The sequence below is a fragment of the Poromitra crassiceps genome, assembly GCF_964638095.1.
Source record: "Poromitra crassiceps genome assembly, chromosome: 5".
Classification (NCBI taxonomy): Eukaryota; Metazoa; Chordata; class Actinopteri; order Beryciformes; family Melamphaidae; genus Poromitra; species Poromitra crassiceps.
This window is the reverse complement of record NC_139642.1, coordinates 66,119,450-66,141,682: the sequence shown is the minus strand read 5'-3', so window position 1 is coordinate 66,141,682 and position 22,233 is coordinate 66,119,450. Positions and strand designations below refer to the sequence as shown.

The window sequence follows — 22,233 nt, the reverse complement described above, 5'->3', positions numbered from 1 at the left end:
AGATGGGCAGATGAGGGAGGGATGCCTGATGGATCTATAAGGGGAGAAATTCAATATAAACAGTTTGTTTGAACCCACAGCATATTACTAAACAGAAGGGAGTCACTACCTATTGAATATTGGTCATGCAACTAATTCCTAACATTTGATTAAAAAACTGCTGTGTAAATGATCCAAAATGCCCCCTAAACATATTTCACAAGGGCACACAAAAAAAGCCCTTAAAAGTTTATTTTTCCTACCCTGCTCCACAACATAACATTATGTGTGTATCAGTCAGACATGAACTACAACATTTTCTATACTTTGCCAGACATTTTTTTTTATTCCCAAAATATTCAAGACCTGTAAATTATTAAATTAATTTTTAATACATTTCCAGACTTTCCACACCTGTGTAGGTGCCCTGTGAACACAGGCCAAGAACAAATAATGTAGCTGAAGAATAATTTGCTGGTAGATTATCATGATATAATTTTACGATTCATTAATGCTGTCAAGTAAAAAAGAAATTGTTTCATATCAATATTAATTTCAGCTGAATTATTCTTTCCCAAGGACAGGAAAAATGTGTAAGAAAACAAGAGCTTCAACATAATATTGCCTGTGTACTTGCACACAGTGTATTGCCTTCTTACCGACTCTGGTAGACTGGACATGTCTATCACAGCGATGTCCACCAGGTTCTTGGCTGCAGGGTGAACCACATCCAACAGTTTCAGGATGGTCGCTCCATCGTTGGAGATAGTGGCCTTACCTGGAAAACACACACACACACACACACACACACACACACACACACACACACACACACACACACACACACACACACACACAGAGAGAGTTCCTCCCTGTGTCACTCGTCCTCTGGGTCTGATCTTTGCAAAATAAGGGAGAGCAGGAATCTGCTTTGCTGATCAGATAGCAGATCAGAGAGCAGACAGCAGAGGTGCCCAAATTCTTCCCTATGAAGGACCAACATTAATCTGGGTGGATGGCCATGGGGCTAAAATAAATGTTGATGTTATGTGAAATTACATTAAATTACCGTATATGATTTTATAGACACTTTACATTCAAAATCTAAAATAGGTCTTAGATTAAGCAGTAAACGCACATCTGAACAGACGTCTGTCTACCTTATCCTGAATCCCCAACCCTGTAGTGCAGAGCCACAGCACCGTCCTTTGGTGAGTCAGCCCATTGAGATATATGGAAGGTTTTCCCCCACCGTCTAGTCCAGTGGTTCCCAACCTTTTTTGTCTTATGTACCCCTTGAGCTGTTTTGCCAGGCCAATAGTACCCCCTCACTCATGCATGTTGATGATGCTCCTAAATGTGTTCGATAACTTTTAGTGTAATATGCAGATGTACAAGTAAATCCATACAAAATAGATTTTTCACTGAACTGCCAGTGTGTGGGCATGGCCTCCTTTTTCCTTTTGTCACCAGACTCCCCTAAACCTGAATCTGGAGCAACAGCAACTGGATGTTTTTTAGCCATTTATCAGTAAAGTAACAGTTGACACCTGTCGGGGGGAACTAGTTGTGGCGTGCACGTGCCATTTTCACAATGGGCTTATGTTTTCCATCATTTTGGAAATAATTTGTAATCCCAAATCTTTCCAAGTACCCCCTGCAAGCTGCTCAAGTACCCCTGGTTGGGAATCACTCGTATCTCGTATCTATACTAGACTGTATCTATACTATCGACCCCACCTCATACATGATATTCATCCAAAAGCAGGGCTGTGCTTTACAAGGAGGAAAAATAACAATATGAGGAAATGTATGTATGAGGGAATACAAAGAAACACAAACCATAAAAAAGAAGAATAGAATAGAAATCAGATGAGAAACAAAAAAAATTCAAATATTGTAGGCCTACTCACCAAGCTGGCCTCCCCTCATTGTACCCAGGCCAGGCCAGTGTACGGTACACACCATTAGCCACTGACATCTTGATGGAGGACAGACCAGCTGCAAATAAGGCGAGTCACAACACTCACCTTTAAGAACAGGGTTTCCACGCTTCTGTGTGTTTTGTAGAGTCGTGCCACGCCCTCTTCATTGGCCACTGAAAGGACATTCTGAAGGCCCTTTGCTACAGACAGAGGAGAGGGAGTAAGTCAGACAGAACAACCCCCTGGCCTGATACTATATGACCATTTGATGTATAGTTTGTATATGTATAGTTTGATGTATAGTTACCAGAGGAGAAAGCTCATCCGAATGGAGGCACTGTGTCACCCAGGTTCCAGGAGATGTGCTCGTCCTGCCGGGCACAGTGGTACCCCCTCCAGCAGAGAGGTCAGAGAGTATCTGGAGCAGCAGAGAGGTCAGAGAGTATCTGGAGCAGCAGAGAGGTCAGAGAGTATCTGGAGCAGCAGAGAGGTCAGAGAGTATCTGGAGCAGCAGAGAGGTCAGAGAGTATCTGGAGCAGCAGCGAGGTCAGAGAGTATCTGGAGCAGCAGAGAGGTCAGAGAGTATCTGGGGCAGCAGAGAGGTCAGAGAGTATCTGGAGCAGGGATCTGAGGTCAAAGGGAGCAGAAGATGAATTCATGCTCATCTAATGTTGGATAAGCAGCAGCTGTGGGGGATTCATCACCGCACAGCATAGCTATAAGCATGCATTCATCCCCATGTTTCTGAGATGACAGGTGGCTCTCTAGGTTAGATAATGGTTAGATAGCAAGCTACAATCTGCAATGCTGTACACATGCATTTGGGTTTGCAGAGCTGAGCTGCTGTATCCTAATTACCTCACTAAAAGTTATGAGCAAAATACAGCGAGTGTTTCATTCACTGACACACACACACGTCGCTTACACTGGTATTGTCGAATACTGTCATCTGTTCGGGAGATGTTCTGGAGTCGGCCGCTAGGCGGCGCTGTGGAGATAGTTGGAGAGTGGTGTGAGGAGAGAACGAGGTTGTGGTGAAAAAGATAGCCGGAAGGGAACTGTGGGAATAGCGTGATCCTCCCATGTGCTACGTCCTGCCAGTGAAGCTCCCCGCTGTCAGGTGAAAAGAAGCGGCTGGCTACTGAGCATGTGTCGGAGGAAGCATGGTGCTAGTCTCGGCTCTCCCCAGATCAGTAGAGGGTGGAGCAGCAACCGGGGAAGCCATTAGGGCAGCATGGGGATAAATTGGCCAAGTATAATTGGGTAGAAAATGGGGGGAATGAAAGAAGAAAAATGGTGTCTGTGTGCTGTTCTGTCAAGATCTGATCAGGACTAAATGAAGATAGTTGATTGTATGCAAATCTGTATAAGGTAAATTCACCGTTTTATTTTACTAAGTTTATCCACACACAAAGCCGGGCCACCCGCTTGCCCTGCACACCTCCAGTAATCAATAATCCAAACATGGTTTGATGGTTTCAGGAGCATAGAATATCAGAGCATAGTGATTATATAATTGAATATTATTTGGATTATCAGAAGTAGCAATGTTTAGTTTATTCATTAAAAAAAAAACTAGTAGCCTATAGCAGCAGCATTATGCTGTAGCAAACACACGTTTCACATTTTGGCTTCATTGTAACAGCCGACAAACACTGACTGATCCCTGAGAAGAAACATTCACTTTACAATATAACTATAACTACACAACCGACTCGGATAAAAGGCCACACTTCAAAATCCACATGATTATTCAAACGTGTTGAACATGCTTTGCACCACAAAGCTAAACAGACTTCCACAGTTGTAGATGAGGTGCTCTCCAGAAAATCCATACAGACTGTTCATTCTGCATTTGGCCCATGCTTACAGACCCTTCCCTGTCTTGTGTCTCAGGTAGAGTCTGTGAGCTTTCCTCAGCAGCAGCGTAAACCAGTAGATCTGAGGAGCCATGATGGCCAGGTTGCCCACATTGCAGCAGAGGGGCAGATGGAGAGGCACTGTGTGCAGGGGGAGGCCATACTGGCGTCCGTACATCCAGTACATGAAGGGGAAGATCAGGACGCGACAAGTGAAGAAAGTCACAAGAACAAGCAGGCCGTTGATCCTGTGCAGCCTGCTGCGGTCGTGGCCCAGCTGGGCAGCAGATAGCAGGGAGAGAGAAGAGAAGGAGAGAGGAACATAGCAAGCAACACACCAGATTATAACACAACCAACAGTTGAAACACTTAAGTAGTTATTCCATGCTGCAAAAACCGCTATCAATACCAATGTAGAGCCGTCCTGGCTGCATCTGTGCCAGTGCTGCTTTACCTGGATGAGAATCTTTCCTAAGGAGATGAAGGGAGTGCTGCACTCTGCGAGGAACAGGCAGCCGATGAAGAAGTCACCTAGTCCTCTCCTGAGGAACTGGAAGTCAGACACACTGCAGTCAGTCAGGGTCAAACAAAATCTGTAGTGAAGACTTTGAAGGAATTTAGTAAAAGGTGTGTGTGTGTGTGTGTGTGTGTGTGTGTGTGTGTGTGTGTGTATGTATACACACGCACACACACATATATATACACATACTTATATATAACGTATTTTCATTGTACTTATATGACCCATATATATATATATATATATATATATATATATATATATATATATATGTATGTATGTATATATATAATATATATACACATATACATATATATATATATATATATATATATATATACACACAAGCCAGACAGTTGTTGCATTGCATTACGCGTGCCAACACCTGTTTAGAGCGGGCGGCCGCGGTACGTGCGGAGACTGAAATCTCTGCAAACACTGGGATATATGCAACGTCTTGGCTGCACGCGGTTACAGATGGCATGGATGTGCAAGTAAGTCAATTAAGGTCAAGTTATCCGGGTCTTCTAGTAAATTCAGCGTGCAAATGGTCCACCAAGCAGCGCTATTTTTTCATATTAATGTTTCATGCTGTATAGCCTGCGATTTTTCCTAATAAAAAACGCCAACCTTAAACTCCCACATATTTTAACTGAATTTGGCCCATACATCCACGGATGACAGCGAGCTCATTTTTAAAGCTAGAGTGATGATCTTTATTCCATGTGAAAGTAAAAGAAATAAGGAATCGATTGGGACCAAGCATGTCAACCTAGCATAAATAACGCTTCAAAGTTGATGAATTTGGCATAACTTTCCCCTCCATGCAATGGAATGTACTGTAACTAAATGAGTATGTTGGTAGTTGAGTTGATGACAGTAGCTGATAGTCACTCCCCCTGTCTTTACCACAGCTAATGTCAGCAGTACAGTAGTCGAGTGGTTTTGATTGATTTATTCATCAAACCTTTTACTGACAAACTAACTGTAGCTTACTTTATTTTGAGATGCATTGCTCAGAAATTATTCCCACTTCAACTCTGTTTCTCCTGGGCCTAATGGCACAAATAACTGACAAGAATCTTGCAATAAATATACAGTGACTACACTACACCCACACACTATTTACTCTAATGAGAAAAGGAACAATTATTGATGGTTCAAACTGAATAATGGCATCACAACAGTCTAATCCTAATGCTAAATTAAAATGAGATATTTCTCTAAATCGGTCTTCAAACTGCAAAAGGGTGAAAAAAATGCCCAAATTCGAGATTTCAACCGCGAGTCACATTTAACTTTTTTGTTATTCAAACTGAACCCAAACCATAATCCTAACCAAGATGTTTTACTTGCATAAACATGACCACGTGTATATATATATATATAGATATACTGGTATATATATATCCCATGTCAATGATACCAGCGAATAATTTGGGCTTAAAATTCACTTTGCAAACTAGGGGGGAATTCCCCCCTTTTCAGATAGGGGTGCGATAATACTGTAATTTCACATTTTTGTATTTAAAGAAGGAAGTAGTTTGCACACCTCTGAGTCTAAATTACTATGGCTTTTGTCATGTTTTTTCTGCAGGCTTTTGGTTCTATGAAAGCCTTTATTTTTTGTATTGAGCGATACACTCTACTAAAACACTCATATCATATGTGACCTGCTCTGACCAAATCAGTCACATGTACAGTAGCACTGACCCGTTTGTGTAGAAATGTGATTTTATGATTTTTTTATTGATTTTGGCTGTTTTGGGGTTTCACCTGATTTTAGCAGAATAAAGCCTTGGCTTTCATTCTCTGTAAAGATTATTGTGAAATTCAAACGTTAAATATAGTTTAGAAGCTCATAAATGTAGAGTTACTAGCAGAACTAGCCTACTTTGTCAATATTTGAGGTAGTTTTTCTCAAAAACATAGTTTGGAAACAGTCACAACATAAAGCGGTGTATCTCACTCAATCTTTGGAGGACAAAGATCATTTTGATATCAGCAGAAAGCCTACATTTCAATACCACTTTCCAACAGTGTATACAACTCAAAATGTGTTTTCGGTCAATGTGACTCATTTTGATAGAGCAGGTCACATATTATATCAGAAGTGTTTTGTTTTGTGTTCACAATAGTGATGTCAGTTAGATTTGGTTAGGTCAGAGCTATGGAATATTAAATCATTCATCTTTGCTCACTACATCTGCCTTTCTTACTGTCATTACTGGCAACTAAACCTGTTTGAATTTTGCATTGGGGAGAGTTCTATTGAAGTGACTATAAACCATCTCTGTGTCGTTTCACTTTTTATTGAAAATGCTTCCACCAGATTTTCATGGCTACTTTATGAGAAACGCCATTTGAAATTTTGAGTGGCAACAACGTGACATCACTGGCACTCGGCATAAGGAGGATTAACGTTATTATTAACGTCATTATCGATATCAGATTCTTCATCGTCAATAACGTAACGCTAAACATCACTGACACCGACATTACTCTGTGTTACGTTGACGTTACAGCTAGAAGTGCCTTGTTGTTTAGTCTCTTAAAACAGACTGTTTCATCTACATCCGGCAAATGCAGCTATACAGTCTGTACGTTACACCCCCAGAACATGCACAAGGAAGTTGGGAAAAAAAACCTTCAGACTGGAAGGAAGTTCTACGGAATCCGACCAATCACGACACGCGAATGCGGCATATTGGATTCTGATTGGACTAATGAGCGGAAGACCCGCCTTTCTGCCGGCATATTGGACTCTGATTGGACTAATGAGCGGAAGACCCGCCTTTCTGCTTCCCATTCCGGTTGGTGCATGATTCTCCCCCACGAAGTACAGACGGTATGGCGGAAGCATTTGAAAATTGCTGAAGCCAACTCGTCTGTTCTAAGAGACTACTTGTTGTTCGACTTGTCCCGCTTGTTTTTTCTGAGCGGGTCCCCCTTCTGACGACGTAGTTTTCCTTTTTAGCCAGCGATCTATCATGTTTGCAAGCAGCTGTCTGTATCCACCGAGAAATCAGCAGAGGAGCGTTGATGTCGAGAGAGGACTGAGGGACAGAGCGAGCATGCTAATGTTTGTTGTTAACTGGCCACGGAAGTGAAATTTGGTCCGCCCGCGTAACCCGTCCGGCCAGTGATTTGAATGCATTAAGCACCGTTCCGCACAAACATTAACCTCGCATCACCAGGCTCTTCTCGGCGAGAAAGAGCCTGGCCTCCGTTCACAAGTGATTTTGTCACCCTGCCTGTTTCCGGCCTAGACACCGCCCTAGACAGGAAGCAACAGCGGAAATAGCTCGTTCACTTGACAATCAGACACAAGGAATAAGAAAATAAAACGGCAAACAACAAAACAAAATATGGACGTACCGAACAAAGCTTTTGAATAAGTTCTTGTAGAAACATTGCGGATTCACAATATCACATATTTTAAGCCAATACAGAAGCTTTAGTTTTCAAACAAATGGCCAGTTGATGGAATAGTTATAACGCTAGTTGTCTGTCCGCTGTTATCGATAATGGAGGATCGAGTACAACAGTTGAAGCATCTCTGCTGCCTGTGCTGGGAAAGACATGGACATTGATCATAAGATTTCACATGGCGAGTACTCCATTGTCTTTGGCTCTCCAGAAACCTTCCTTGGCAGTGACTAGAAATGTGCTAACGCTACTATACAACTTGTGTTGTTGTTCTTTTCAGGCTCTAGCTAACGTAACCTCGCCGCGTCAAGCTAACGGCAACAAAGACGTTTTTTGGTGCACTTATTTCCGGTGTTGTTTCCTGTTTCCTTGGTTTACGCCCCCATGACAAAAAGTGGGGTGGAAGGTGCCCAGACTACACAAACATAGATCGGTCTGCGCAAACCATTGCGGGATTACTCCCTTTATAAATTGAGAATATGCGGGAATTCGGGAAAATTTTAAGCCCTGATAGAGAGCTTCATCACATCATGCAACAACAATCAGCTGAAGCTCAATATCAGCTCAACCAGGAGGCCACGCCCCCTGTCCTGGCTGTCATCCCAGGGAGAGGAAGAGAGTGGACTCATACAAGTATCTTGGGGTCCAAATCAATATAATGAATGTGGTTATTAGTTCAAATTAAAGGATTTTGGTGTCTGCAAAAGTAACTGACAGCACTGACACCATTTTTGTAGAATGACCCAATATGGTTTTCTCAGCTACAGTGATAAGCAAAACATAATGTCACAGTGAAGCTTTTTGATAAAAATGTCATCACTTCATGATTTTATCCTATTAGACATTTGTGTGACATTTTGGCATAATTAGCATATGAGTTATTGTGTTATGGCCAAAAATGTCTTGTGAGGTCACACGTCACAGTGACCACCAAATTGTAATCAGTTCAGCATTGAGTCCGAGTGGACATTTGTGCCAAATTTGAAGAAACTCCCCCAAGCGGTTCCTGAGATATTGTGTTAAAGAGAATGAGACGGACAGACGACAACCTGAAAGTTAAACAGAGGTTCCTCCTACTTACCAGGACAATGGGCATGAAAATGAGCAGCAGTCCCAGGTGATGGAGGACCAACAGCCAGTCTTTGAGGAGGAAGGCCTTCACCGTCCGCAGGGAGTGCTCTGCATCTTCACCGCTGTGACCTTTGACCCTCTGAGTGTGGTAGTGGGTCAGGTACATCGCGTAGATGTCATAAAGCATGTACGAGCCCCCGAAGAAAATACACTCATTCACCAGCCAGTGGCTGTGTTTGTGATTGACAGACAAATCATAGAATAAGTACATTTATTTATCATATTTGACATAAAGCAAGACTAGGCAAGCCTAGTTAAGCCAGAACGGGCCAGCCAAGAAACACCTCAGGGGCTCAACAGTCACGTATGCGTGTTTCAACAATCAGTCAGTCAGTATTTTACCCTGAGACGTTTCTTGGCCGGCCAGTTCCGACACTTCTGGGTCAGGCAAAAATTGAATATAAAAGCTTTTGTACTGCGTGTTCTTCACTGATTCATACCAGAGGTGTCAAATCATTGAACCTACGATAAAGTCCTTGTAATTATATATAATTTGCCACAAAACCTGCTGCCGATTTGAAACATTTCATGCAGTCTTAAATTAGCTCTTCACAGCAGCATAGAGGGTCTATAACTAAGCATTTGAACATGGTGCCATGTGTTCCGAGTGTAGGTTATCCTGCAATTTGAGTGCATCTGTACAACATGGCACAGCACACATTACAGGGAACACTGAGATTCTTAAAATAAAATAAAAAAGCTTTGTGACAATCTGTTGGTCTTTGCTCTTCATAATGCTAAAAAGCAGAGTGTTCGAGGTGCCAAAGCTTCTACATCTGGTTGACACAGGTGTTATGTGACCCATGCTTCTCTTTACCTGTCAGTCATCACATCCTTGCAGGAGGTCACAATCACTACTCCTGCTGTAGCTGCCAAGGACGCGTGGATCGAGGAAACCAACCTGAGGAAGCAAAGGTTTAGCAAGAAACGCCAAACTCAATTTAAAAAATCATAACAATTTAATGCTAACGTTGCTTTGCTTATTAGCAACCGTTATAACTCATGAAATATTACTTCGTAGGGTTAGTACCCTAACCCTAACCCTGTTATCCAGTGAGCAGCAGAAATGTCTCTACAATTTAAACGTGAATAAAATGTCAAGTAAACTTTTAGAACTGCTCACTAACATTAGCGCACCCCTCTGTGTAACGGCGTTAGACTATATGGGGAGTTGACTGTGTGGAAGTACTGGTTTGCCCTGCTGGTCTCAGTCACTGTGCTGCACAGTGTTCACCTCCATCTTTAACACATCCCTGTGCCAAAGTAAAGTCCCACAGTGCTTCAAAGCATCCACCGTCATCCCTGTGCCAAAGTCCTCCTGTCTGAATGACTTTAGAGGTCGACCGATATTGCTTTTTCAATGGCCGATGCCGATGCCGATCTTTAGAGAGCAGGGCGGCCGATGGCCGATATATAATGCCGATTATTATTATTTTTTTCATTCGATAAAATACGATTAAAATAAACTCCTCAAAAAATGTTTGGAAACGTTATTTTGCTCGATTATTTCTCCCCTTTAATAATACCAATTGGTATTGTGTTTTATATAGTTGGAAAGCCTGATTAGTCACCTTTACAACGGGGTACAACTTGTAAGGATTGTGCATTCGTGGAATGAGAAACACACAGCTAAACGTGTGGGTAGCGCCCCCAAAAAATGTGCAATATTCTTCTGTTGGTATTTTTTTTTTAAGAAATCTAGTAGCCTAGATTTCCATTATCCATTCATGCACATTGAAAATCGAATATAACATTATACTGTAGGCCTACATCTAATATAAGATGTTATCTTAGCCAGTACAGTAACATGTTTTTGATTATTCTTTTTATTAAATAGAAAAATACATTGGGTTATGCGGTATAGATTTCAGTAGTGACTGGTAGGCTATAGCGAGAGAGCAGTATGTCAGAGAACTCATTCATGCACTGTTCTATACATTAACAATAATAATAATAATAATAATGTAAATAATAATGGGGGCGGCTTTAGCTCAGGAGGTAGAGCGGGTCGGCCAATGACGCAAGGGTTGGCGGTTCGATCCCCGCTCCCTCCCAGCTGCTGTCGCTGTGTCCTTGGGCAAGACACTTAACCCTCCTTGCTCCTGATGGTGTGTAGGCACCCTGCGTGGCAGCCTGCCGCCATCGGTGTATGAATGGGTGAATGTAGACTATCTACTCATTGTAAAGCGCTTTGGATAAAAGCGCTATATAAATGCAGACCATTTTACCATTTTTTTAACTGTTTAGATTTGCTGTCATTTGATGGGAGAAGTGTGTTTGCAGAAGATGGTGGTGACTGAGGAAACGTAACGTTACAGTAGGCTCATGGGTGCATGAGAAGACTCACATTCAGTGGCGGACTGCATAATCGGGCACGTCGGGCAAATGCCCGGTGGCCTGGCCTGCCAATTTTTTTTTTTTTTTTTTTTTTTGCAGGCCGATGCCGATTAATTAAAAATGCCAATAATCGGCCCCAATTAATCGGCCGGCCGATTAATCGGTCGACCTCTACTTTACACCTGTAGTTGCACTCACTTCAGTAGCCATGAAGGCCTTTGAGCATCTGGTTCTGACATACTGCATCTCAACTGCATCTCAAATCCCACACTGCACCCATCAAGGACCCTTTCCAGTTTGCATACAGTACAAACCAGTCTGTTGAAGACGCCATCGACCTAGCACTTCACTATACTCTACTACACCATCTGGATTCATCTAATACATATGTATGTATTCTGTTTATTGACTTTAGTTCAGCCTTCAACACCATTCACCACTCAAACTCTACAATAAACTATTAGGAATGAACATACACCCACTTTCTGTTAAACAGAGAACAAAAAGTTAAAGTCGGTCAAAATATATCCAGCCCTGTTTCTTAACACAGGGGCCCCTCTGTTTCTTAACACAGGGGCCCCTCAAGGGTGCCTGTACACCAACGAGCTCTCATCCCACTGCAGCTCAGTCAAGGTGTTCAAATATGCAGACGACGCCATAATAATTGGCCTCATCTCAAACAATAAGGAATCTCATTACCGTCAAACAGTGGACAACGCAGTCACATGGTGTGCAGACAACAACCTTCAACTGAATACAGCAAAAAACCATGGAAATAATCATTGACTTCAGACGCAAACAAAATCTCAAATCCCCGGTCTATATCAACTCCCAGCCAATAACTTCAACGGACTCCTTCAAGTTCCTAGGCACCCATATCTGCAATAACCTAAAATGGCACACCAATACAGACCAGATCATCAAAAAAGGACATCAGAGATTGTACTTCCATTAAATGAATTGTACTACAATTAAAAAAGTTCAGAGTAAACAAACGCCTTCTGGTCCGTTTTTACACAGCCATCATCGAAAGCATCATCACCTCTACAATCACAGTCTGGTATGGAAACACGGACAGTCGCTCACAGAGGAAATTACAACGCATCGTGTCTAAGGCCTCCAAGATCACCAGTTCTGCCCTCCCCTCAATCGAATCCATTTACCACCAGCGTGTTTCAAAACGGGCAAAAAAGATAATCTCTGACCTCTCCCATCCTGCTAACCAGCTCTTCCAGACCCTCCCCTCTGGGAGGCGTCTCAGGTCACTTCCGACCCTCCCCTCTGGGAGGCGTCTCAGGTCACTTGCCACAAAATCCACCTGTTTTAAAAACAGCTTCTTTCCCACAGCAATAAAGAACACTCAACTCCCTTCGTTAACCACAAGAACTTACTGCACTGTGTGTGGCTCTGTGTGTGTCTCGTCAGCAGTGTTGGTTAAGTTACTTTCAAAATGTAATATAATACATATTACTAGTTACTTTGAAAGTATTACGTTACTTTACAATATTACTTTCTGTGTAGAGTAACTCGTTACTTATTACACTACTTTTGCATTACTTTGACCAAAACAACAGCAGCAGCAGAATGACATCGCCAAAAAACTATTTCAACCGTCCTGAAAAGTCAGTGTAAACAATCCAAAATTCTAAATGTTATTATTTTCCTTTGTTATTGTCGCCTATACGAGGGATCAGCCGAGCAGCATTTTGGTAAACAAACCGCGTCACTAGGCGGCAACGGCAATGGAACCCTATGGAACCCAAGTGGCGCGAGGCGTGAGTGTCTGACTCTAGCCAGTTAACTCTGTTTACATTTTAAAAACTGCACCAGTTCACACAACTTTAACACGACATGCATATATTATACATCAAACTCTTGAGCTACTTCTGCTCTCACTCAGAATGTCAAAATATAAGCGATGTGATGTTAACGTTTGTTTGGCACAACTCATACTATTAACTTGCGGGGGTTCCGCATTTTTGGGTGGCAAGTGACATCATGCTGATTCATCCTATTGATAGTATACGACTAATCAGCGTGATGTCACTTGCCACCCAGTGACACACGGTTTGTTTACCAAAATGCTGCTCGGCTGATCCTCGTATTCTGTTACATCACCACATGGCCATCTTGGTAGGAAAATAGCAGGTGATTGTAATCAATTAACAGGTGATTACAATCAAGTGACACAACCAGCCAATGAGCTGTGTGTATTGTAGCGCCATATTGGTAGGAAAATGCTTGTGACGCCATGGGAATACTATGAATAGTGGTTATTTGCATAAAAACACAGTTTGATTAGGAAATGATTGCATCTTTTTTAAATATGTGCTTTGATTTAATCAAATGTAACTCAATTTGTAACTTGAGTTACTTGACAAAGTAACTGGTATATTAGTACTGAAATCCTATAAGTAATAAGTTATATTACTGAGTTACTGTTAAAAGTAATATATTACATGTTACTTTTGTAATGAGTTAGGCTACCCCCAACACTGCTCGTCAATGGTTTTGTTAAATGGTTGTCGTTTGCTGTAGCCTAATTGCACTCTTATTGGTTTTGTCTGGTTGCACTTTATTATGACGCACATGTGTTGTAACTATGATGCAGTGTCTATTTTTACATCCTGTATGTACCCAAAACAAATACCGCAGGTCCTGGTCGTGTGGCAATTAAAGTTCTATTCTAGGTGGATGATGATGCACCATGAATATCATCCACCAAACAGGTACTTCATGCCGAATTTACGAGCGTCTCCTTTAGAGAAACGTCTTAAGTCGTGTTGTTGGAGGTGAGAAGCAAAGCGACATTAAACTACCACATTCTTTCAATGGAGTTCAGCGTATCGTGTTGGGGGGCTGTTACCTCTCACTAACAGCAACCACGTCCGCATCAGTCCAGTGTGTCAGCGTGGATTTCAGCACTTTCCTGAAGCTGTAGAAAAGTCCAGGAAAAAACACAGCTCCACAAAACAAGGAAGTAAACATCATCAGCAGGCGATGTCTTCCTCCTCCTACTGAAGCCGATGTCACGGCCGAGGGGATTTAAATATACCACAAATAAATAAATAGCCCAAGTCATAAAAGACCCGGTGGACCTAAATAAAATGCAACACCGCGCACGTCAACATACTTATTGGAGCGTCACTGGACTTCCCTGTTATAGTGTCAAACGTCATTTAGAGGGCTGTCATTGGTTGGGAAGGCATGCGCTTTGAACCCACGCGCATTCAATAGCCTTTTATCAGCTTAATATTAGAGGTTATAAAAGATAACGATAACAGAGAAAGATAGAAATAGATAGATATAAAGACAGCATACACTGTATAATAAAAATGCAACATGGATAGGAAGGCCTACTAACAGAAAAATGCACAGAATAAAATCATTTCTATGATATAAATAATTAATGAGCCTCTGTAGAACATCTTTCACATACTACTTTATACTCCCCCGAGTCCCCCCCACTTATCCCATTCTGCATAGCCTACCTTTTTGCACATATATTCCCCCCCCCCCCCCCCCCCCCCCATTTTTTCACAAACCTCATTATGTTCTACCACTGCTGTTTTGCACACATTAATAATTATTTGTTTCCCCCATACACATTCATCCATTTGTAATTGCTGGTTGCATTTATTTTCTTGAAATATAGACCACCATATTTATTACACAATAAACTAAAATTTTAGTAAACAGTGATGTCTCCACACATCCTACTAGCCTACTACTAATTGGAGAGGTGTTTGTCTGTCCGTAGTTGCAAGTCACACCATTGCTTCGATCGCCTCCAAAATTTGCCTTAACACTTTTTTTGGGGTCTGGCATGAAACTGCAGTGCCCAATTTCGGACACGCATGTAGTCATAGCGCCACCTACTCGCAACACAAGAGAACTGTTCATCCGATCGATTTCAAACTTGGGGAGTGCGCTGCCAAGAACCCAATGGAGTGCAGTGCCAAATTCTGTGCAATTCAAACACGTGCATAGTCATAGGACCACCGACTGGCAACACACATAAAAAAGTATCTCAAGAACCGTTTATCCGATGGACTTCAAACTTGGTGGATGCACTGCTGGGGACGAAAGAAAGTGCAGTGTTGAATTTTGTGCAATTCAACCAATCAGAACATGGCTTTCACTATCTTCTGAGCCATTTGTCCGATCTACTTCAAACTTGGGGGGTGCGCTGCTAGGGACCCAACAGAGTGGAATGCCGAATTTCGGCATGAGTTTGGTCACACCCAAAAAAAAGTGTGCCCATGGTGCATCATGTCTAGAGTCTCCGACCTAGAAATGTCACAGGCGCGTGCTGAGACGCGTGCTGATTTCTAATCATTCTTATAGTCGCTCCACCATCTCCAGCAGTCGAGACACTTGAGTCTGGCCTGTGTTTGTGTCACGAGTGTCAAACACATGATGCCGGTGGCCACATCTCTGCATCACCCACTGCAGAGGCTCCCCCTTCTCCTCAACGTGCTTCTCAACCGTGGCTGCTCCCAGCTCCTGGATGTAGGTGAACAGCAGCACAGTGCTGCTCCACACTCTGGGCCCCAACACGCCCAGGTACTCCTCCACTGCTCTCCTGTCCTTCTCCCTGAAGGAGCCCACTGGCACAGCCAGCAGGAACGTGACTTTGCTTCCCGGGGAACAGAAGGACAGGCTTCGGCCCATCTCCAGCCTGACTCTCTCAGGGTCGGCCAGCCCGAACAGACTCCACCCCGGGGTGTCCACCACGGTGAGAGAGCGCCCTGCCGCTGTCCCGTGGCCCGCAGTGCACCTCACCGTCTTTTCGCCGCTCCGAAACTCCCCTCTGCCCAGGATGACGTTACCCGCCCAGCTCTTCCCAGACTTCCTCCTTCCCAGCAGAATAAGGGCAAGGCCGGGCTTCTGAGCAGCTGGGCCTGCATGGTGAGAAGCCTACAATTACACACATTTTACACACAATTACACACATTTTACACACAATTACACACATTTTAGAGACTTTACAAATCATTTTTCCAGTTGTGGGCTTGTTGATTATGGGCCATTACTAGGAAACTGTAACAATATATCTAACGTACGGTTTTAGAACACTAATAGGTTGGGCTTGATCACTTCAGTAGCAAGGACCACACCATCAATTGCGTGCAAATAAGTGTGTTTATTTAACAAATATGAATGACGAAGAGGGAACAGCGATGAATGTAGGATGGAGAGATGTAGGCGAATCATCTGCGGTGTGGGGAAGGTTTTGGTGACGGATCTGCTCTTGCTCCCGGGCATGGCTGCAGACCCCCAGGGGGCGCTGTAGACAGGTGAGAAGGAGAGAGATTTAAAGAAAGGGGAGGGAGGGTGGGGCATGTAAACAAGAGAGAGCAAACGGGTATGCTGGGCAGGTGGGCATTTAAAGGGAACAATGTGACGGGTGATTGAGGTGTGGTCCTGCTCCTGAAACTTGCTACATAAGCTTCAAATTGCAATATTCCATGACTCACTATATTTTCTGCAGTATCAAATATAATAGCATTGTGATATTCTACATTTCGGATATCACCCAAGCCTAATCACTCACCCACCACACTCTTAAAACAATTCTATATAGCACCAGAAAATGGTTCTTCAAGCTTGTACCATACAAGAACCCTACAAGAACCCTCATCCTTTCAACATCTGATGTCGCTTCAATCATCTTTACAGCTCCATGTGTAAGAACCTACCTGTGGGCAGGTACAATGGTCCTGAAGCCGTCTGTTGCCTCTGCCTCCGCATCCCATCATGCATCACTGCCATTTCTACTTCCTGTTGTCGTTGGCACCGCCTCTTCTCCTCCTCCATCTTCACGTCCTGTCTCAGCAGGGTGTAGATCCTCTGGATGTCCTCTGGTTGCGTCATGCTGTCATCCTCCATCTTCTGGATCTTCTTGAACAGCTCCATCACCTGGGTGTCTGAGGCTCCGTTCCGGCTGCTCACCACCTGGTACCTGTTGCCACATCGCTCCAGCAGCCACTGCAGAGTCCTCCCCTGCCGTCTTATATGCTCCTGGATGGGCAGGCCGCCTGCAGCAGGTTGGAGGTTTGGTTATAGCCTACAAGGCAGAATAATGACCTGCAGCTTTTCTGGCTGTGTAAAGCCCATGGCACACCAATCAAACATGCCAACAACAATGTTGGCATGTTTGATTGGTGTGCCATGGGCTTTACACAGAAAAACAAGGACTGAACATGTTGAATCTGACCAAACATCTCCAAACAAGGACAGACAGGAAGCCATGGCCCAACAAACAAACATCTGTGTTTGTTCATGTTTGTTGTAGAATGTTTGATTGGTGTACCCTGGGCTTTACATTAGACTGAAGCCCAGAGACAAAGGCAAAGGGTTGAGCGAGTAAGCTAATATTATGAAGCCTATGGGCTCTGCTACTAACTAGCTTATGGTATACAATCCAGCTATACTACAATCCAGCTATGCTACAATCCAGCTATGCTACAATCCAGCTATGCTACATTCCAGCTATGCTACATTCCAGCTATACTACAATCCAGCTATGCTACAATCCAGCTATGCTACAATCCAGCTATACTACAATCCAGCTATGCTACAATCCAGCTATACTGTTATCTACTCTCTCATTTATATTTTTCCTTCATATTTTGTTGTCCCGCACACAAATGCTGTACACTAGTCTCCTTTTGTCAACAGATACTGTATGTCACATTGTTTAACCTGTAATTGTAATTGGCCCTTGAGCTAAATATTGTAATTATGTAAGTGTGGCACATGTGGTGCAGCCCGTACCGCAAAGGCTCAGTCCTTCGCGCAGCCTCCCCGGGTTCGAATCCGACCCGTAGTCCTTTGCCGCATGTCATCCCATTTCTCTCTCATCACATCTCCTGTCTGCCTACTACTGTCCTATCAAATAAAGGCAAAATGCCCCCCCAATTTTTTTTTTTTTGTATCATTCCTCCCAAGTTTTCTGAAAATACAGTCTGAGATAATGCACATAATGACAGATAACCCTAACCCATGTGCAATATGCAAACCATAAAAAGGACAAAGAAATGAATGAACAACAAACAAGCAAATTAATGATGTAGCGCCAATCGGGGTAATTTTGAAAATACTGGAACGCATGAAGCATCATTCCTCCATGTTTCATTTAACCCCAAGTTCATCATGAGGGGCAACTAAGTTTGTGTTTTCAAATGTGTCATGTCAGAGGAAACACATCACTCAGACAGAAGCAAAGGAACATCAGTCACCTAACATATCTCCATGGGTGAAGATGACCATGGCTCGCTGCCAGATGGGGATGTTGAGCAGCCGGAGTTGGGCCTCCATGGCCCGCCACTCCGCCTGGCGGAAGGTGGCGATGGTGGGCAGCACCAGTAGGATGACATGGGGCTCTGGGTGGCAGAGAGCCAGCGCTCTGGAGAGCTCCTGGGACACTTCGTCTGGACTGGTGGATTGGGACGACCACCCTGGGGTGTCCACTACTGTCACCTGGTGGATAAAATGTAGCCACTGGTCACAAGACGCAAATGCGGATCAGATCAGGAACCGTCTCACACAATTTCTCCAACATTTGCCTTGAGAGGGAAACAGAGATTTTCCTGACAGGCATGTAGAGGTGTCACATCTTACACATCGTACACATAAATGAGCAAACCTAGGTATGTATGTATCTCTGTTTCAGTTTCCTCTGACACCGTCGGCCTGATACCTAGGTATGTATCTCTTTCAGTTTCCTCTGACACCGTCAGCCTGATACCTAGGTATGTATGTATCTCTTTCAGTTTCCTCTGACACCGTCGGCCTGACACCTAGGTACAGCGTTCGTATCTGGCACGGGTACCAGCAGGGGTCCCGAGCAGATGGTGTCAAGGCTGGATTTTCGAATGAGGTAATTAGGGCAGACTAAATGGCTAAATGGACAAAAATAGTTAATTAGTGACCATAATGAGTGAACACAAGTTCGGAACCATGAGAGCTCCATTCGTTAGCTACTGATGGAGCACACCTGAGCGGAGTTGGAATCAGCCAGGGAAGTGGACTACTGTATGAAAGCCCTCTGGGGAGAGAGAGGAGAGGCTGCCTGCCAAGTCTGTGAGTGGGGCCTGACTAAATGACCAGTGATTGTGCGCTCCAACGGGTATCAGAAGAACTAGTGAATTATATCCTTGATTTGATTGTAACACTTGAGATGAGATGAGATGAGATAAACTTTATTGTCCCAGGAGGGAAATTTGTCTTGGGCAAAAGTGCTTGTACCAACATCGGTGTAACAGACACAGTAACACAAAACAGACACGGTCACAGTCACAGCATTGCACTAAAACACAGGAAGAGTGCCAGCTAGGCACAAGATTGCACTATTACAAAGATTGCACATGCCCTATTGCATAGTGTGTTTAAATCATCCAAACCCATTAGTAAGGGAAGAATAAAATAAGCAATAAAACCATAATACCATAAAAATCATAAAAGTAAAAATCTAATAAAAATCAAAGAAATAAAAATCGGCAGCGGATTAGATAAAAGAATAAAAGAGTAAAAGAATAAACCAATAAAAAATAGGATTAAGAGATAAGAGAATAAGACCAAAGTAAGAGCAGTAAAAACAAAAACAAACAAACAAGACTTTAAATACCGCTCCTACTTGGAAACCTACCTAACCTCACTGGAGTGCTACACCTGGGGGAAGAGCAGGCTGTTTGTTCAGCAGTGCAATAGAGGTGGGGAGAAAGGAGAGCTTATAGCGGTTGCTCCTGTGTTTGCTAGCTCTGAATCTTCTCCCGGATGGTAGCAACTCATATTCCGAAAATAAAATGTGGGAAGGGTCAGTCAAGACTTTATGAGCCAGGCTGATCACCTTTTTCTCGAAGATGGACTGGAGCGTCGCCGATTCATTCTTTCCAATTACTTTCAAGTCACACCTTCAATCACTTAAATGTTTTGGAGGGGGGATGACAGCACCGCCTGCCTTGTCTAAAGTAACTTGTGAATTTCTAGGTTGATAAGATCATATAATTGTGTACAGGATTAAAAAGCTCATATTGAGTTGGTACTGACTATTCTTTAGAGAGAACACTAGTGAAGATTGTGAAGATGGCCAGTAAGACCAAGGTTCAGCCTGAATGACATATGCAAAAGAAGAAAATACACTTATATTCTGTGTTTAAGTTACAGCCATCTGTCCAATGTTTCAGTTTCTCTACTGCAAAAAAAAAACAGGTAGAAGAAGCCACTTATCCCTGCTACCTCCAGCCTGGTACCTCCAGCCTGCTACCTCCAGCCTGGTACCTCCAGCCTGGTACCTCCAGCCTGCTATCTCCAGCCTGGTACCTCCAGCCTGGTACCTCCAGCCTGCTACCTCCAGCCTGGTACCTCCAGCCTGGTACCTCCAGCCTGCTACCTCCAGCCTGGTACCTCCAGCCTGGTACCTCCAACCTGCTACCTCCAGCCTGCTACCTCCAGCCTGGTACCTCCAGCCTACTACCTCCAGCCTGCTACCTCCAGCCTGCTACCTCCAGCCTGCTACCTCCAGCCTGGTACCTCCAACCTGCTACCTCCAGCCTGCTACCTCCAGCCTGGTACCTCCAGCCTGGTACCTCCAGCCTGCTACCTCCAGCCTGCTACCTCCAGCCTGTTACCTCCAGCCTGGTACCTCCAGCCTGGTACCTCCAGCCTGCTACCTCAAGCCTCAAGGAAGGTTCATCAATCAGAAGCAATCAAGATGTCTTGTCAATGATTGCTTGTGATAGTGGTCAGGGTTGTGATGATAACGTTGGTAGCATGCGCGTAGCCACGGGTGCGCTAGGGTGTGCAAATGCCACCCAGACAGGCCGCTGGCGCACCCAAAAAAATGGGGTAAAAAAAGTGTTTTGTTTTGTCTGCAAAACACATGTCAACGCTGCCATGCACTGTGTCCAACTGTCCGCTGCCCTATGTGCCCCGGAGTATCATGGGAAACTAGTTAAGCTGTCGTCCACGTAAAGTAAACAAATGCACGCACAGCAGGAGCAGCAGCAGCAGCAGCGCCAAATCAAGAAGACATGAAACAAAGCTCGCTTTTAAGCGGATTGTAGTGCACCCGTTCCCGCACCTGTATTGGTGGTGTACAGTGGAGAAGAGACAGACGATGATGAAGAAGATGATGCAGCCGAAACAATGACGTTAACAGCAGCGGGGAACGCAGCCAACAACACACCGGAGGTTTGTGCAGAGCCAGAGGACAGTGACTCTACAGATCTCTCTGCAGTAGACGAACCTGCATGCCAACCAAATTTGCGTTCTTTCCCAACTAGAACACTCATTGGAAAAAGTAGGTGAGACTTTTTTGAGATACTAAACAAAGTGGTTTTACATGTTGCCAAAAAATACAATTTAATTGACTGCTTCTACCTGCTAATAATGAGTGCGAAAAGGAGCAAACAACACACAAATATTCCTCTAAATCTGGTTTGAAAAGACCCCAAAAAAATTTGGTGGCGGCCTTGCGGCCACCACCAAATGGTCTGCCCCCTGGCACACCCTGGCTTTCTGTGGCACACCCAATGAGCCGAGTCTGGCTACGCTACTGGTTGGTAGCAATCTGCTTGCCTGAAAACTGCATCACACCTTGCATTGCTGTGCCTGTCAGTCTTATTATTGGTATTATGTACTGTTGTCTTTAATACTTGCTGCAAAACAAGTTGCTCATTGAGAGGAACAATGCTGAGAACTTGGATACCTGTTTTCCAAAGATGCTGCCGTTCTCGTTGGAGCTGCGAGCTGTGGCTGCCTGAAAAGCTCTCCTGCCAAGGATGGTGTTTCCTACAGAGCTCTTCCCACTGTGCTGCTCACCCAGTAACAGCAGCACCACATTGGACTGGCTTGGCTCTGGCAGGGTTGGACACAAATGTTAATGATACACACCATAGTACACACACACACACACACACACACACACACACACACACACACACACACACACACACACACACACACACACACACACACACAGAAATACACAAGTGTCCCACACACTTTCTTACTTACATTTCAGTAACTTACCACAAGAGGTTGCCAT

The 22,233-nt window shown here is 43.8% G+C and overlaps 2 protein-coding genes across 2 annotated transcripts; both read right to left on the bottom strand.

Annotated features, from left to right (window-relative positions):
- Positions 1–3,325: 3,325 nt before the first annotated feature.
- LOC310776897 (TLC domain-containing protein 3A-like) lies at positions 3,326–14,193 on the bottom strand. Its single transcript, XM_083637100.1, has 5 exons — positions 14,047–14,193; positions 9,661–9,744; positions 8,794–9,013; positions 4,218–4,313; positions 3,326–4,040 (listed from the first exon to the last, which is right to left on the bottom strand). Exons 1-5 carry the CDS (start codon positions 14,169–14,171, stop codon positions 3,771–3,773), a joined length of 795 nt encoding a protein of 264 aa, XP_083493226.1. The 5' UTR covers positions 14,172–14,193; the 3' UTR covers positions 3,326–3,770.
- Positions 14,194–15,521: 1,328 nt separating this feature from the next.
- LOC310776709 (GTPase IMAP family member 8-like) lies at positions 15,522–22,233 on the bottom strand (the record flags this gene model as incomplete). Its single annotated transcript, XM_083636865.1, has 5 exons — positions 15,522–16,084; positions 16,883–17,221; positions 18,425–18,665; positions 21,895–22,043; positions 22,218–22,233. 5 exons carry the CDS (start codon positions 22,231–22,233, stop codon positions 15,522–15,524), a joined length of 1,308 nt encoding a protein of 435 aa, XP_083492991.1.

Bases quoted from the DNA above. Each gene is read 5' to 3' on its own strand.
- LOC310776897 (XM_083637100.1), bottom strand. From the start codon at position 14,171: ATGATGTTTACTTCCTTGTTTTGTGGAGCTGTGTTTTTTCCTGGACTT. The intron at 9,745-14,046 runs GTAACAGCCCCC...TTGCTTCCTCAG, and splicing joins GTGGTTGCTGTTAGTGAGAG to GTTGGTTTCCTCGATCCACG. The intron at 4,041-4,217 runs GTAAAGCAGCAC...TCTGCTGCCCAG, and splicing joins TAGGAAAGATTCTCATCCAG to CTGGGCCACGACCGCAGCAG.